Below are 15,943 nucleotides of genomic sequence, written 5' to 3' on the forward strand. Positions count from 1 at the left end.
TTTCCCTCTATTACGTGCTATCATCTATCTGCATGTGCTCTCTCTCACTCTCTTAGTAAACTAGACAAAATATCATACATTCTAACTGGATCAGCATATATCAGCCAATGAATAATGGGCTTCCCCGACAGCTGTCCTTCCTAGTCCTTGCCCCTGTCATTGGCAGCCCTGACACACGACAGACAGATAGATAGATACCAAAACAAACATGACTGCTCTTTCTCCCCACTGTCCCCTTGATGGCATTGTTTGTAACCCAATAATCAGTTGCTAGGCAGCACTTCGACCTCATGTAGAACCTTGCCAGAGATTGGCTGCTTAATTGCAGCCCTGTCAACAGCCTTGGGGATATGAGTGGCAAACTGTCCACACTGTACATAGAATGATAGGCTGCCCTCTTCTGGGTGAAAAGGAACTACATTCTCTTCGCTCATAGAGGACACCACACAAGGCCTAAAATTAAGACTTAAACACTCGCCAAGAGCCAAATGCGTGTAAAAATCTGCGTTGGCGAGTAGGCTATATGAAACGGTTTCAGTTGGCTGGTAACATATTTATAAATTCTAACAACCCAATGTTGTGAGAACATGAACTTGAACAACTTAAAAAGTCGCTCGGAACAGTTGACGACCAGAGCTGCATCGTCACGAAAATTAAAGCCTTGCCAATTTAAATAGTCAAGTGCAAGAAGACTCGAAAGGGAAATCAATGGGCTATATGCACGCATAACTTCCGCGTTTGATGCAAGAATGCTCTTGCGTTTCCGGTTGGGGAGATTTAAAGCGGAGGAAAACCGAGGAAAACGGGATTATGGCAGAGTCTTCAAAATTTACTGTCCTCTCGTCTTTAAAACGAAACTTTAATACGTTTAGATGTAATTTTATATATAGTTATGTTTATTTAATATAATAAACAAAGAAGCATAAACAAAACAAAGGGGTGTCTGTTTTGTCTGTTTTTGTGACTAACGTTTCTTTAGTATAGCAATAGAGTATAAAAACCAATATAAATTCTCGGTATAGCATTGGACTCTACGATCGGGGGAAGTAATCCAGCATCCTTAGACCTTCACCGGAAATACCGCCGTGCATAGAGCCCATTCGTTTCTCACGCGCTGTGGGAAGTTTTCTGTGCGCAAACATCCAAAATGTGCGCCCAGAAAGCTGTCTCACACAGCGCAGAGAACGCAAATAATTAATTGAGCTCTCTTTCACGTCTTGCGGTTGAAAGAACAGATTTACACAAAGTATCCAACTAAACATAGGTTATGTCTTAAGTGAACGTAAATAGTTGAGAGAAAAACACATGAGTAGTACAGTATATCCAAACAAACAACTAACAAACAACAAAAGACAAAGAGAAAATCACTTACTGCTCTTCTGAATAACCTTTTTACTTTAATAACTTGGATAAATCTATGTCTAAATCAGTGAAAACTATGCAGTGATTATTTTACATTTGATTACTTTATTAAAGTTTTATACCTGAAAACTACTGTTGGACCAACCTGAAAAACGTACCTGAAAAGCACAGCTTATCTAATTGAAATCTTTGTTCTGTTGTATTTGTTTGTGCTACTACTGACAGTTTATTTGTATTTAATAATGTTTTAAATTGATATTAGTTAGGCTAGTAGTTTAAGCTATGGTATCGAAATTGGAATAGAGAATTGTGAATTTTCACTGCTATCTAAAATTTTGGTGTCATTACTGCCTGTTTTTGCAAAAACAGTTTCATGGCCCTGCCCATGATTCCACAACAGCAATTCAAGACTATGACATGCTGATAATCAGCATTTTGGAACAAGCGTGAATGTGATATTGCTTTTATTACAGTTCAATAACTGTCCTTAAAAATGGTCATTGCTCTCAACACACCGATTCTGGTTTGTGAACAAGCGGACTGGCAGAGGGATAAGACAGTACAAAGCGACCCAGTGTTGTACTCTGAAACATGGTTCTGCCAAACAGAGTAGAGAACAGGAACTTACTAACTGAACACCAATATCCCCCGGTTTCACGGTAACGGCTTAAGCCTAGTCCGAGACTAAAATGCATGTTTGAGCTGTTTTAACTGAAAGCAACTTGCACTGACATATCTCAAAATATGTCACTGCCATTGTTTTGTATCAAGATGCAAACCAGTAATGTTTTTTTTTCTAAGGCATGTTTATAAAAGCAACTTAAATGTCCTAATTGAACTAAAATCTAATCCTGGCTTAATCTAAACCCTGTCTGTGAAACCAGGCCTATATGTTTTATTCTGCATACATCAGCCTTATTTCTCCCCATAAACATGTGGGGAGGAAACTCATGTTTTTATCTTTCAGTGGAGGCTTTAAAACAACATTAAATAGCTAAATATGACACAAATGAAATCCACTACAACTGTAACTCTCACTCCGGTTTCACAGACAAGGTTTAAGCTTAGTCCCAAACTAAAATGCATGTTTGAGCTGTTTTAACTGAAAGCAACTTTCACTGATCATAAAATATGTCAGTCAGTGCCATTGTTTTGTCTCAAGATGCACACCAATCATGTTTTTTTCTAAGTCACATACTATATAAAAGCTCCTTAAATGCTCTAATTGGACTAAAACCTAATCCTGGCTTAATCTAAGGCCTGTCTGTGAAACTGGGCCTCAAACTGGCTGTAAGTTAAATGTAAGTTATTTACGGAAACACTGTAAGTGAATGTCTCCATCATTTCAGCGTTGCTAAGCGAAATACTTAGTAGTATATACATAAAAAGATTGTCATTATTTTATAAAGAGTGGATACTTACGGTATTATATTTTATTAAGGTCGCGGGACCTTTACTTTGAAGTGCCGTTTATCATGGAAAATCCCACACGTCATCTCGCTTCACATCGTTGTTAGCGGCGGCGGAACGGAAAGACAGATAGCAGCAGTGCTTCCTTAAAGTCCAAACAAAACATGCGTTATTGCTGTTTTCTTTAGGTTTTGAACAAACAAACTGTTTGAAATTAGTCGGAAAATACCCATTCATTTGAATAACAAGAATGGAGCATTCGGTGCCCAAAAAGTAAGTGAAATGGCCAGCTCGGCTAACCAGTTATCAACCAAGCTAATATTTACAGGCCTCATCTCACCAACCAAACTGAAACTTCATATCATTGAACGAACTAGAATAGATTGTGTGGTTGATATCTTGATGTTCGTTGTTATATCTACAAAATGAACGCTTGAACGTATTCTGACCTACAGTTGTTATGTTAATTGGTACATCTAAGTGTGGGTTACAATTAACAGCTACATTATAATTGCGAGTGTCTGAACCCTTGACGTTTTATGCATTAAATAAAGTACGATTGTCTTGTTCATGACAGTAAGCTGAAGAAACTCAGTGAAGACAGTCTTACCAAGCAGCCAGAGGAAGTATTTGATGTCCTTGAAAAACTTGGAGAAGGGTGTGTACCACTCTTATACTTAAATTATATTAAATACATTTTGTATGAAATATTCACATAATGAATTATTTTTGGTTCAGATCATATGGCAGTGTTTTTAAAGCCATCCACAAGGAATCAGGCCAGGTGGTGGCCATTAAACAGGTTCCTGTCGAATCAGACCTACAGGAAATCATCAAAGAGATCTCCATAATGCAGCAATGTGACAGGTAAAGCAGCTCATGAATTAATAATAAAGTATTTTAGTAATATATTGTTATTGGGCTTAAGTAATTCCCAATTACTCTATCCTTGTATTTTAACAGTCCTTATGTGGTGAAGTACTATGGCAGCTATTTCAAGAACACAGATCTGTGGATTGTGATGGAGTACTGTGGCGCTGGATCGGTGTCTGATATCATCAGACTGCGCAATAAAACGGTAAAATATGAAAATATTATAACTATAAATACACTATACAGATTCATCCCATGCTTAATAACACTGTTTTTTTTTTTTTTTTTTTCATGACAAGCTCACCGAGGATGAAATCGCCACTGTCCTCAAATCCACCTTGAAAGGTCTGGAATATCTCCATTTCATGAGGAAAATCCACAGGGACATCAAAGCTGGGAATATTCTTCTCAACACAGAAGGCCATGCCAAACTAGCTGATTTTGGAGTGGCTGGACAACTTACCGTGAGTATTAAACCTATCTGCTTTAATGTAGAAAAATTGCATACATTTTTTGTTAAAGGTTTGGACATTACTGATTATTTATTATTTTTTAGAATAATAGTTAAGTCATCGAAAATATAAAAGAACCAGCGCTTTTCTTTTTTGTTTGTTTGTCTGTTTGTACGTACGTTGATGTTATTGAATTTTCTTTATTGGTCCAGTTTCTCTCTAAATTAGTTCCTGTAAAGATTACATACCAGACTCTCTACTGTAACATGGTCCCATATTAGCATAAAACTAAGATACATAACATAAACATTAAATGTAATTAATAAAAATGTAATTCAGTTTAAATTCAGATTTAGTAGTTTTAGCTTCTTCAAAAAAAGCCCAGATTATATATATTCTTTCTGAGTCCAAATCATCCTTAAAAAAAAAAGTTGGTTTTGAAAAAAAAAAAATATGACAAAACTATTTATGTTTGACTACAAAACTAATTTAAAGCATTCAGATCAAACGTTTTTCTCTCATCTATGTTCTTCTAATATATTTTTCGGTCAAGTTTGTCCAAACTGGTGGTGTATCATGTTACATGAATTAATGTAATTATGTCTATTTATACTGACCACAATAGGACACAATGGCAAAGAGGAACACAGTTATCGGGACACCCTTCTGGATGGCACCAGAGGTGATCCAGGAGATCGGATACAACTGTGTGGCTGATATCTGGTCTCTCGGCATCACGTCCATAGAAATGGCTGAAGGAAAGCCTCCTTATGCAGACATTCATCCAATGAGAGTGAGTGGAACACACCGAGAAGTCTTTGACTTGACATTTTGACAAGAAACCGGATGGTGACTCTGTCTGTTTTTGTTCTTTTGTGTCATCAGGCTATTTTTATGATTCCCACAAACCCTCCACCCACGTTCCGCAAGCCAGAGCTGTGGAGTGATGAATTCACAGATTTTGTGAAGAAATGTCTGGTGAAGAACCCAGAGCAGAGAGCGACGGCCACTCAACTGCTGCAGGTGTGTGATAAGAGCCTTGTATTGCTAACTAATAGTTCCTGTTTATGATTCATACAGTTACTAATTCACTCTCTATTTTAGTTTGGGGGTTTTCCATGAAGTAGTGTTTATAAACATCTAATATACTTTGTATTTTGTCTGTTTGGCAGCATCCCTTTATAACCAATGCTAAACCAGTGATCCTCCTGCGGGACCTGATCACAGAGGCCATGGAGATGAAGATCAAGAGACAGGAGGAGCAGCAGAGAGAGCTGGAGGAGGAGGATGAGAACTCTGTGAGTTGCATATCAGTTGTTCAGTTTACGATGAGCTCAGCATTTGTGTTTTAGCTGATGTCATATGTGACTGCATTCTACAGGAGGAGGAAGTAGATTCCGGCACCATGATGAAGTCTAGTTCGGAGAGCGACGGCACCATGCGGGCCACAGGGACCATGAGCGATGGCGTTCAGACCATGATCGCGCACGATGGCACAATGCTGGAGTCTGACCTGGGCACCATGGTCATCAACAGCGATGATGAGGAAGAAGAGGAAGATCTCGGCTCGATGAGGAGTGAGCCTTTATGTCTTTATCTTTTAATTAACATTTTTGTGGCTCTTTGAGAAATGTATAATCTGATGTTTTATCCTCTAAATAGGAAATCCTACATCTCAGCAAATTCAGCGTCCATCCTTCATGGACTACTTTGACAAGCAGGACTCAAATAAAGCTCAAGAGGGTTATAACCACAACCAGCAGGACCCGTGTTTAATTTCCAAGACCGCTTTCCCTGATAATTGGAAAGTGCCGCAAGATGGAGATTTTGATTTTGTAAGTGCTTTGATGGGTGTTTTGATTCGTTTTGTGTTAGCTGCATGATTAATTGTTAAAGTTCGTAATCTCAGTTCAAACACCCATGCAATCTTCTTTCTAAATGACAATGATACGGCTATGTGTATTAAACCTTTGACCGGTACGATCGTAGCAGAACATTCAAATCTTCGTTGGTGTTGCCACTGACCCAGAGAGAGCAGTTGTCATGTATAGGTATGAAAATTAAATTGACGCTTTAAATATTGTAGCAAATACATCATAGCACCTGACCTGTAGGTGGTAACAAGTGACTGTTAAATTTGTTTTATTTGTCAATGAATCCAAAAGACATACTTCCCCACTATACAGTAGGCGAAAAACAGCATGTGACAAAAGAAGTATGTCCGAATTCACTGTACTAAAAGAGAATGCAAAAGGAACCTGGTTGACCTAGCGAGATTCTGAAGTGCATACGATGGACACTTTACTATCCCATGAGGCCAGAGGAGAGGATTTGTGAATGGTAGTGAAGCGAAGCAACTGATGCTGATTGGTCACATGATATTGACAACATGGCGAATGTAGTACGTCCAGATTACATTCATATAGAACATACTTTTTTAGTGACAGCGAAGTAATTACTTATTCAAATTATTTACCTACTCAAGAGTGCGATTTCGGGCGCAGCCATTCATTCACAAGATTCATTCAAAAATGTTGATCATTCACTCAAGCTTTTTTTTTTTTTACATAAATATTTTTCTTAAATAGACAGCAGCAATTAACATTTTGTCAGAACCTCTAGTAAATGAAGTTATTAAGGTAAACTAAACTTAAATAAGTTTAGTTGTCTATTCAGATTTGTGTTCCTCAATTTATCCAGAATCGTGCAGATCTATTTGTATGTCTAAAGCTGATTAAACTGAATGAGTTTTTCTGTCTTATGTAGCTGAAAAACCTTGATTTTGAGGAGCTCCAGATGCGTCTCACTGCTCTGGACCCCATGATGGAGCGAGAGATTGAAGAACTGCGGCAGCGCTACACGGCTAAAAGGCAACCCATTCTCGACGCCATGGATGCGAAGAAACGCAGACAGCAGAACTTCTAACCGACTTCACAGATGCTGAAGCTTCAAAGCTGGCTGGCCAGATCTTATGTTCCCTCCTGTGTTCAATCTTTGTACTGATGCATCTTATTCTAAACTCCTGCTGTTTCTACTTTAGAAGAAGGCCCTAGTGGATGTATAAAACAAAAAAATCAAGATATAATACTCAATCAAGAACTTTTTTGTTGTTCTTTAGAATTCAAATGTCATCCTAAATAGAGAAGATTGAGTCTCACCCTCACAATATTATGAAGTTTATGCTTTTCTCTAATTTCCAAAAACTATTTCAGCCATCTCTACATCTGTGGTTAATACTTTTCTTATACTGTAAATGAAGCCAAGGCAAAAATAACTGTGATAATGTAACGTTTTGTGGCTGAATTCATAAGAAATGCTGGTTGAACTGCTGCAAAGTCATTTTTAGGTGTGAATGGATTATTAAACCAAAGACAATCAAAAGCAGACAATGCCTTAGTGCTTGTTAACCCTTTTTTTGAAGTTTGCGTCACCAAGCTTTAGGTTAGTATTCTGCTAATATGGGACCATGTTACAGTAGGGATCTTTTTCATGGAATTAATTTAGAGAAACGGGACCATTACTGCAGCTATGCTTCCCATTTCATCAAAATTCCTCTTCAGCACAAAGTAAGGTTTGAAACATCTGTCCACAGCTTTGTAAATATGCATGGCTTATTTATGCTCAATGTCATTTTCTCAGTTTCTGAATGTTTCTGTGTCATCTTCCCTATGTTTTCTTCACTGCCACTGGCTCTTTGATAAAGTGTGGCAAATGTTTGTGTGAGGAAGTGAGTGAGAACTACTTTTCCTGTGCCCCATTTTAAAGTTCTTGCTTTATCTCAGGGGTTGCTCGGCTTCAAACTCTTTCTTCTGGTCTGTTTCAAAGATTTCAATGCAGTGATATTGTGTTTCTCATTATGGGAATGGTACCATCATTATTGAGTCTCTCCATACCTACCATAAGCAATACGGCAACTCAAGGACAGTAATGTAACAATGCCAGTAATGTGAATGGCCTAAAATGTTACTGAATCTTTTAAGAGAAGGATGTAGTTTTTAAATGACTCTTAACAATGTTTATTCCCTGATTGTGGACTGATGATGTCTATGAATCTGAGCTGGTTTGAAGTATAGTCAGTTAATAATTTTAATTTTTTTTCTTTCTTTAAAATATAGTTAGGGATGTTATCAATGCCTTACATTTCCTGCAGTTGTGAGTTATATCAGTTTGTTTCATACTCTGACATTTACATAGGCACGTCTTTACTGAACACTCTAATTTATTTTTGCATTATTCCTATTGTATGTTATTTTTTGCACCAGAGTTTTTGCATTTTATCAGAGTTTTTGAATAAAGGTCTGTTACTCGTCTCATTAATTCACATTTGGACTTCTTTAACAATATATTTTAGCTATTAAATATACAGAGAAACCTGGACACAAAAGGGAAATTGAAATTGTGATTGTTACTAGAAAATGAATAAAAATGTAGTCAAGTAAAATCTAGTTGTAATTTTTTCTCAGTTTAACATATTTGATCAGATTCGGAAATTGTTCTTTTTGAAGCAAATGTCTATCTATCTATTAAATTATTACATTTGCTTGTGCAGAAGTTTGGCAGAAACAACAACTTAACAGTTTGGTGTTAAAAAAGCATAATACTTAGATTTTTAACTACGAACACAAAAAATTCCAAGTAATTAAGAGAGTAAATTAAGTAATTTAAACAGTTATACCGGGCATTAAAACTATCCACTCCACTGCCTTTCGTGAAGATGAATTCATCCACTGGTTACACGAATTACCGTAATCACTCTATTACACAGACTCTGATTTATGAACTTCTTCCAAGTGCCAACATCTATATTTAATTTAGCCTATGCATAAAGATCCGAAACAGATCATTTTAAAGTGTATATTCTGTCTTCTAATTCTTTCCTTTAAATAATAATTATAGTTCCGAACTGTGCGAAATGTAAATGAATAGGTTGCATCTAAACTAAAGCCTCTATATTTGGATTGTTACGGTAGGAATCGCTTACGCCTACTGGAAGTGATTCTCTACAAACCTGCTTGCTTTTACCATAGACTTTTACACTCATTCATCAGCTCAACTGGTAGTTAACTTGTGATCCACGGGTCTCTCAGTGTTCAAATATGTCTGCGGTTATTAGGAAGATCATTCACACTGCAGCAGCTCCTGCCGCGATCGGGCCTTACAGGTGAGCAGTCAGATGGTTATGTTCCGCAATAATAAACGCACACGTGACATGCTCTAGCATATGGATAAGTGTGTTTTACCCATATACTGTAAAAAAAAAGTTGTACCTAAAGCACCGACAGTTATGAATTTTACAGTACGTCTAGTGCAACAAAAGGCCTGACATAAGTTGCAGTGCAATATTTGTTCGGGGCGTGTCTTTAGACAGCGCACTCAGCAACTTTGTGCTTTAGATTTTTGTGCAAATTTTCATATACTGTTTAGACGAGATGTCTTCTGTTCATAGAAAAATCCCATATACAGCTAAAGCCCCTGTTAGACAGGGCATATACAGGTAAGATTCTTGTCAACCAACTTTAATGTTAGAACACATTTAGATTCCAAACTTTTCTAAATTGTATAATTGGGATTGTATGCATTATAATATGATTTTGGAAGTGCTCCATACTACAACTGTTTCATCATTTTTAACAAGGGGCTTTAACCCCCAATATAAAAAAGTGTCTCTGTAGCACTACATTTTTGTAACTTTAATTCAGTATTTGCAAACAAAAAAGCGACAGGTTTTTAGATTATTATTTTTTTATAAAAATATTTTGCATATAATAACTTGAATGTCATTACAATGGGGGTGTTTGTGTTTCGACCAATAGACAGTAAGAGGAGGTGTCAAGTTCATTGATTTGACCAAAGGTCAACCTGCTATTTTTCTTGTTTGGCATTTCTGGCACATTTTATATAAGCATATATATATCGCCAAGGCTGCACTTATTTAATAAAAAAATACAGTAAAAACAGTAATATTGTTTTCTATTTTTAATTTATTTTAATTTTCTATTTTAATATATTGTTAATATATATTATAAACACATGATCACAGAAATCATTCTTAATATGCTGATTTGGTGCTAAATTATTAATAATGGTTCTTTTAATTATCAATGTTGAAAACTGCTTAATATTTTTTGTTGAAACCATGATAAATTTTTTTTCCAGGATTCTTTGATGAATAAAAAGTTCAAATAAGTTCAGTCACTTGGGTTGAATTTAATGCATCCTTGCTGAGTAAAAGGATTGTTGTTGTTTTATTTTATCTAACTTACCCCAAGCTTTTGAATAGTTTCCACAAAAATATTATGCAGCACAACTGTTTTCAACATTGGTAATAAGTAAAAAAAAAAAAAAAAAAAAAAAACTTATTTATTCCAAACTTCTGACAATACATTTCACTTTATGATCAACTGACACATCATTCAAACTAGCATGAATCAAGAGATTTGATGTGTGTGGTGACCGACGATCTTCGGTTTCCTTGCAGTTGTGCAAAACCACACTTGTGTAAAAAGAACCAGCATTTACTCCATTATATAACTTTCTGAAGTAGTCTTGTATTAGACACATATTAACTTGGACTGTGATCTCAAGCTGAACTTCTATGTGATCTTGGTGTTCTATAAGTGATATCTTATCTATCTATCCAGCATCCAGTTTATAATTAATAATATCCAAACTATTAAAATAAGATTTACCTTAACAAGGCAAGTAAACTTGATTGTTATTACTGCAGTGTACTGGTTATACCAGCAGAAGGCAGAGGAGGACAACATTAATGAGAGTAAACATCACTTTTCCTTCCTAAGTCAGAGTTCACTGTTAATTCACATTTTAAATGATATTGCTTCTATATTCAGCCAGGCTGTTGTGGTGGACCGCACAATGTACATCTCAGGACAGCTGGGAATGGACGTAGCATCAGGACAGTTGGTGGCAGGAGGAGTGCAGGCTCAGGCCAAACAGGTGACAAACGACAGCACCAGTAGATAGTTTTTACATTTAGATTAACATAGTTTGGAATAAATTAATCGTTTACAACAACACGAATTAGAACTTAAGTAAATGGAGTCCATTTTGATTTCATGCTGACTTTAATACACAAAGTACCATGTTTTATTACACAAAGTAGTAATTTTCACTAAAATGGGACACATGGTCTTAGTGCATGTTTCAGTGTTTTTTCCTCACAACTTTATAGGCACTCATTAACATGGGGGAGATTCTGAAAGCTGCTGGATGTGGATATGAAAATGGTACGTCATCAACCATCACCTACATGTCAGTTCTTCCATGCAAGGTTTCAGGCATTTCAAAGTCTGCTTTTTTCTGTTTTATTTTTTGCAGTTGTCAAGGCCACAGTATTGTTGGCAGACATTAATGACTTCAATAACGTCAATGATGTTTACAAGCAGTGTGAGTATGAATGAGAGCCACAAAGGCATAATTCACCACAGAGAGTCCCTAAACATACAACCATAAGTTTCCCTTAGTTTTAGTGGTCGTGGTAATTATAGAAAACCTCTTGGGAATGATATTAATGTATAATGTGTTCATTCTAAAAGTGTAGCAAAAATGACTATCAGTGTGTCCTTAAAGTCTTAAAATGTGTTAAATCCCTTAATGTAAAAATAACAGGGTTTCTGCGGGTCTTAAAAAGTCTTACTTCGCCCATACAGAAATTAAGGCCTTAAAAAGGTTTTAAATCAGAGACAAACGTCTTAATAGTGTAGTTTACCCCAAAATGCCTTAAGCCATCCCTTGTGTATATGACTTTCTTCTTTCAGACAAACACAATCAGAGTTATATTAAAAAATATCCTGGCTCTTCCAAGCTTTATAATGGGAGTGAATAGAGCCTCTTTTTTTAAGCTCCAAAAAGCGCATCCGTCCATCATAAAAGTAATCCATACGGCTGGGGGTTAATAAAGGCCTTCTGAAGCGATTAAATTCAAGTAAAAATTAAAAAGTAATGGTTATCTGTCGTAAGTTGTATTGTCAAACTTCTGAAGTGTTGCTAATACAACTCATTGTGTTTCTCCCTAAACATTTACATTTAGAGAACATATTGACATAGTTTTGACATATTGACATATTGAAATAGTTTTCCCATTAATTTATTCCTGACATTTTCTTTACCTGGTCTTAAAATAGCTTTAAATTTACCTTGATAAAACCTGCAATAACCCTGAATAAGGCCTTAATCAGCATCAAAAAGTCTTAAATCCACTATTTAAAGGTCTTAAAAAAACTGACACCGCAGTGAAGACTTAGGTTTCATTATCACTCTTTGTTTTTTGAAATCGTACGTAAAGCCGGTCTAATGCATAAAAGTGAATTAAAACAGAAGAATGATACTCCTGTCCTGATATATTTCTATTTGTATCCCCATATAAAAATGTATTATTATTATATTTTCAGTCCAATATTTAAATTACACGATAGATTTTTTAAAAATGATTCTTTAAAAATCATAATGCACAGAAATGTCCATTGTACATTTGTACTGTATATCTCTTTTGAGAGGGTGATTTTGTTTGTTCGCATTGAAGCCGATGGAAAGGATGTGCAGGTCTTAACATTATTTTGTGAAGGTCTTGAAAATGGTAATAAAAAGCATTATATTAGAAGTGTTGATACCTGATACAGATACGCTGGGTGTCATTTGTTTTGAAATTAAAACCAAGCATGGCAATGCGCTTTTTGTCAACATACCTTCCCTAAAAAACCTTCACTTCCCCTCCTGCACTCTGGCGGTATGCATTAAGCAGGTTATTGATTATTCAGATGTTACACAATGATGTGTCTGTGCAGTCCTTGGTATTTCCTCTTTAATACAATGCTGATGGGTAATCCTATCCTGTCTGCGTGTAAAGAGATACAGTGCAATTCTGTGAAACGAAAGCCTCCTCGCTACGAGGACAACCCATCATCACTGCCTCCTACCTCACAGAACTTTCCATGATGTGACATGCAAACCTACAGTGTTAACAAATACTCAGATTCATGTAACTTATGATGCAATTAATAATACATATAAACACAGGGATAAAGACCTGTTCACATCTAGAATGATAACTATTGCGATTAGCATCCACACCAGCGGACGATATCGTTCTGTTTATTATAAGCGCGTGCTCCAGTTTAGTCGTCTGCCACTTTAAAGGGATAGTTCACTTTGAAATAAATTTTTGATATGTTTTAGCTTACCTCAAGGGCATCCAAGATGTAGGTGTCTTTGTTTCCGCACAATTTTGATATTTTTAGGTCAAACCGTTCTTGTCTGTCAGTCATATAATGCCGGTCTATGGTAACTTCCTCAAAGAGTATGCACAGAGAAGTCCAAATTAAACATGATTTAATGACTCGTAAATGTAAGTACACATTGATGGCCTAAGACACGAAACGAGCGGTTTGTGTGAGAAAACGACAGTATTTATAGTTTTTACCTCTTGTAAACACAGCCACGTCCAAGTGATCTGAGGGCGTGGGCGCTTCGGTCTGTGGTTACAAGAGGTAAAAACGATATAAATACTGTTCGTTTTCTCACACAAACCGCTCGTTTCGTGTCTTAGGCCATCAATGTGTACTTACATTTACGAGTCATTAAATCATGTTTAATTTGGACTTCTCTGTGCATGCTCTTTGAGGTGGTGACCATAGACCGGCATTATATGACTGACAGACAAGAACGGTTTGACCTAAAATTATCAAAATTGAAACTACTGCGGAAACAAAGACACCTACATCTTGGATGCCCTTGAGGTAAGCTAAAACATATCAAAAATTTATTTCAAAGTGAACTATCCCTTTAAATGCGTGAGCTCTTTAAAGCAGGATGGATTCTGATTGGCTGTGAGTCTTTTTTGTCATTCGTCAGCTGGGGGAAAAACCGAAAAACATCACTGAAAGTGATTCTAGTTGTAGTTGTGGTGTGAACTCGGCTGTTCTTTTACATTTAGAACGATTTTTAGAACACTTTCTTATCGTTTGCTGGTGTGAACGGGCTTTACAACTCTGTTTTTCATGTCACAAGAACTGCAGTAGTCAACCATGTAAGATGGTGCTTATAGATAGGATATAGGATATAGCTTATAGACACACAAGGTGTCAAATTTAACCTTACTGGCGGTCATCTTTGTCATCAGTAAAGAACCTAGAGTTTACCATTGTCTGACTTTCTTTTTTCATTTCTTTGTTTCTTCCTCTTAGTTTTCAAGAGCAATTTCCCAGCTAGAGCTGCCTATCAAGTATCCGCGCTGCCCAGAGTAAGTATTAAGCGCAGGTTAGTTAGTGGTGTTTGCTAAGCCAACCAGCTAACTACACATTACCGTTCAGAGGTTTGGGCTCAGTAAGATTTTTTTTATAGAGAAATACTTTAATTCAGTTGATCAAAAGTGACAGCAAAGACTTTTACAATGTTACAAAAAAATGTATTTCAAATAAATGCTGTTCTTTTGAACTTTCTATTCAGCAAAGAATCCTGGGGGGGGGGGGAAATCACGGTTTCCACAAAAATATTAAGTAGCACAACCGTTTTCAACATTGATAATAAGAAATGTTTCTTGAGCAGCAAATCAGCATATTAGAATGATTTCTGAAGGATCATGTGACACTGAACACTGTAAATTCAGCTTTGCCATATAAATAAAATGAAATTTTAAATTGAAAACAATAATTTTAAACTGTACTAATATTTCACAAAATTATAGTTTTACTGTATTTTTGATCAAATAAATGCAGCATTGGTGAGCATAAAAGGCTTCTTTCAAATACATTTGGGGGAAAAAACAGATTGTTCTCCAAACTTTTGAACAGTAGTGTAAAATATTATATTTTGGCATGTAACCCATCCAACACTGTTTGAGCTATGGATATGAATGATACCTCAAATCATATGACTTCTAGAGGAGAGGTGCACTGTTCCTTTTTTAAGTGATCAACTCACTAAAAGGGAGAAAATCCCATAAACTTTCATTGAAGGAGGGACCGGCAACATATGTAGAAACCAGAATGTCATTAAGACTTAAGGTGAGCTCTTTTTACTTGAGCCAGTAAGCAACCACATAGCAACACCCTGGCAACCACCCTTGCATCATTTCAGTGACTTTTACATGGCCACCACCACTCAAATTTTCTTCTGAAAATGTACAAATCTAGTTGATTATATATGATTATAATAGATTAAGATACAAATATTGCAATAAAATATATTATTTGTATTCATACCTCATTTTAATTTCACTTTGTTTTTCAGGGGGGGCTTGTTGAGATTGAGGCCGTCGCTGTGTTGGGACCCATCACAGATGCCTCCTGACTATATGACCCCAGCATGCATCACAAATTGTAAATATAGTTTTATGGAGACTGCATCCAAGATTACAAATTACCAATTTGTAATCTTTAAAATAAAATCACCAGAGCCGGACAGTAACGGAGTACATTTACTTGAGTACAGTACTTAAGTACAATTTTGAGGGATCTGTACTTTACTCGAGTATCATTTTTGGGGAGTACTCATGACTTTACTCAAGTACATTTGAGAGGCAAATATTGTACTCTTTACTCCAATACATTTCTATCCATAACCGTGAGTACCCGAGTAAAAAAACAAAAAAAAACGTTTGTTTCCCTCTCAAACGTGATTGGATTGTGCAGGCGCCACTGATTGGGACAGCCTATCAGCAATCACTTTCAGCTTTCCGCCAAAGTCAACTCCATGGTCAGATTTTATATTACACATTAATGTAAGATTTGATGTTCTTGAGTATGTGGTGTGTTTAACACAGTCAGGTTCAAATGTGGCAGTGGTGTAGCCACGAGGGATTTCTGATTTCTTAAAAAAAAAAACTTTAG

General features: G+C 36.3%; 2 protein-coding genes across 4 annotated transcripts; both read left to right on the top strand.

Annotated features, from left to right (window-relative positions):
- Positions 1–2,859: 2,859 nt before the first annotated feature.
- Positions 2,860–7,874, top strand: stk3 (serine/threonine kinase 3 (STE20 homolog, yeast)). The gene is made up of 11 exons (XM_056233926.1): positions 2,860–3,045; positions 3,350–3,430; positions 3,511–3,639; positions 3,736–3,850; positions 3,945–4,109; positions 4,723–4,890; positions 4,983–5,120; positions 5,270–5,395; positions 5,479–5,674; positions 5,760–5,932; positions 6,864–7,874. The coding sequence occupies exons 1-11, from the start codon at positions 3,023–3,025 to the stop codon at positions 7,020–7,022; spliced, it is 1,473 nt and encodes a 490-aa protein (XP_056089901.1). The 5' UTR covers positions 2,860–3,022; the 3' UTR covers positions 7,023–7,874.
- Positions 7,875–9,074: 1,200 nt separating this feature from the next.
- rida (reactive intermediate imine deaminase A homolog) lies at positions 9,075–15,480 on the top strand. 3 transcript variants are annotated; one of them, XM_056233940.1, is made up of 6 exons: positions 9,082–9,258; positions 10,949–11,054; positions 11,290–11,344; positions 11,436–11,504; positions 14,300–14,355; positions 15,345–15,480. In XM_056233940.1, exons 1-6 carry the CDS (start codon positions 9,194–9,196, stop codon positions 15,402–15,404), a joined length of 411 nt encoding a protein of 136 aa, XP_056089915.1. In that variant the 5' UTR covers positions 9,082–9,193; the 3' UTR covers positions 15,405–15,480. The 3 variants fall into 3 exon arrangements, with proteins under 3 accessions (XP_056089917.1, XP_056089915.1, XP_056089916.1); XM_056233941.1 differs by lacking the exon at positions 9,082–9,258 and adding an exon at positions 9,461–9,591; XM_056233942.1 differs by lacking the exon at positions 11,436–11,504 and having other exon boundaries at positions 9,075–9,258.
- The last annotated feature ends 463 nt before the right edge of the window (positions 15,481–15,943 follow it).

Source organism: Rhinichthys klamathensis, unplaced genomic scaffold (assembly GCF_029890125.1).
Source record: "Rhinichthys klamathensis goyatoka isolate OS25496 unplaced genomic scaffold, OSU_Roscu_1.1 h1tg000384l_1, whole genome shotgun sequence".
Lineage (NCBI taxonomy): Eukaryota > Metazoa > Chordata > Actinopteri > Cypriniformes > Leuciscidae > Rhinichthys > Rhinichthys klamathensis.

Coding starts and splice junctions, on each gene's coding strand:
- stk3 (XM_056233926.1), top strand. CDS start 3,023: ATGGAGCATTCGGTGCCCAAAAA. Junction 3,431..3,510: donor CTTGAAAAACTTGGAGAAGG/GTGTGTACCACT, acceptor TTTTTGGTTCAG/ATCATATGGCAGTGTTTTTA. Junction 5,675..5,759: donor AGATCTCGGCTCGATGAGGA/GTGAGCCTTTAT, acceptor TCCTCTAAATAG/GAAATCCTACATCTCAGCAA.
- rida (XM_056233940.1), top strand. CDS start 9,194: ATGTCTGCGGTTATTAGGAAGATCATTCACACTGCAGCAGCTCCTGCC. Junction 11,055..11,289: donor TGCAGGCTCAGGCCAAACAG/GTGACAAACGAC, acceptor ACAACTTTATAG/GCACTCATTAACATGGGGGA. Junction 11,505..14,299: donor CAATGATGTTTACAAGCAGT/GTGAGTATGAAT, acceptor TCTTCCTCTTAG/TTTTCAAGAGCAATTTCCCA.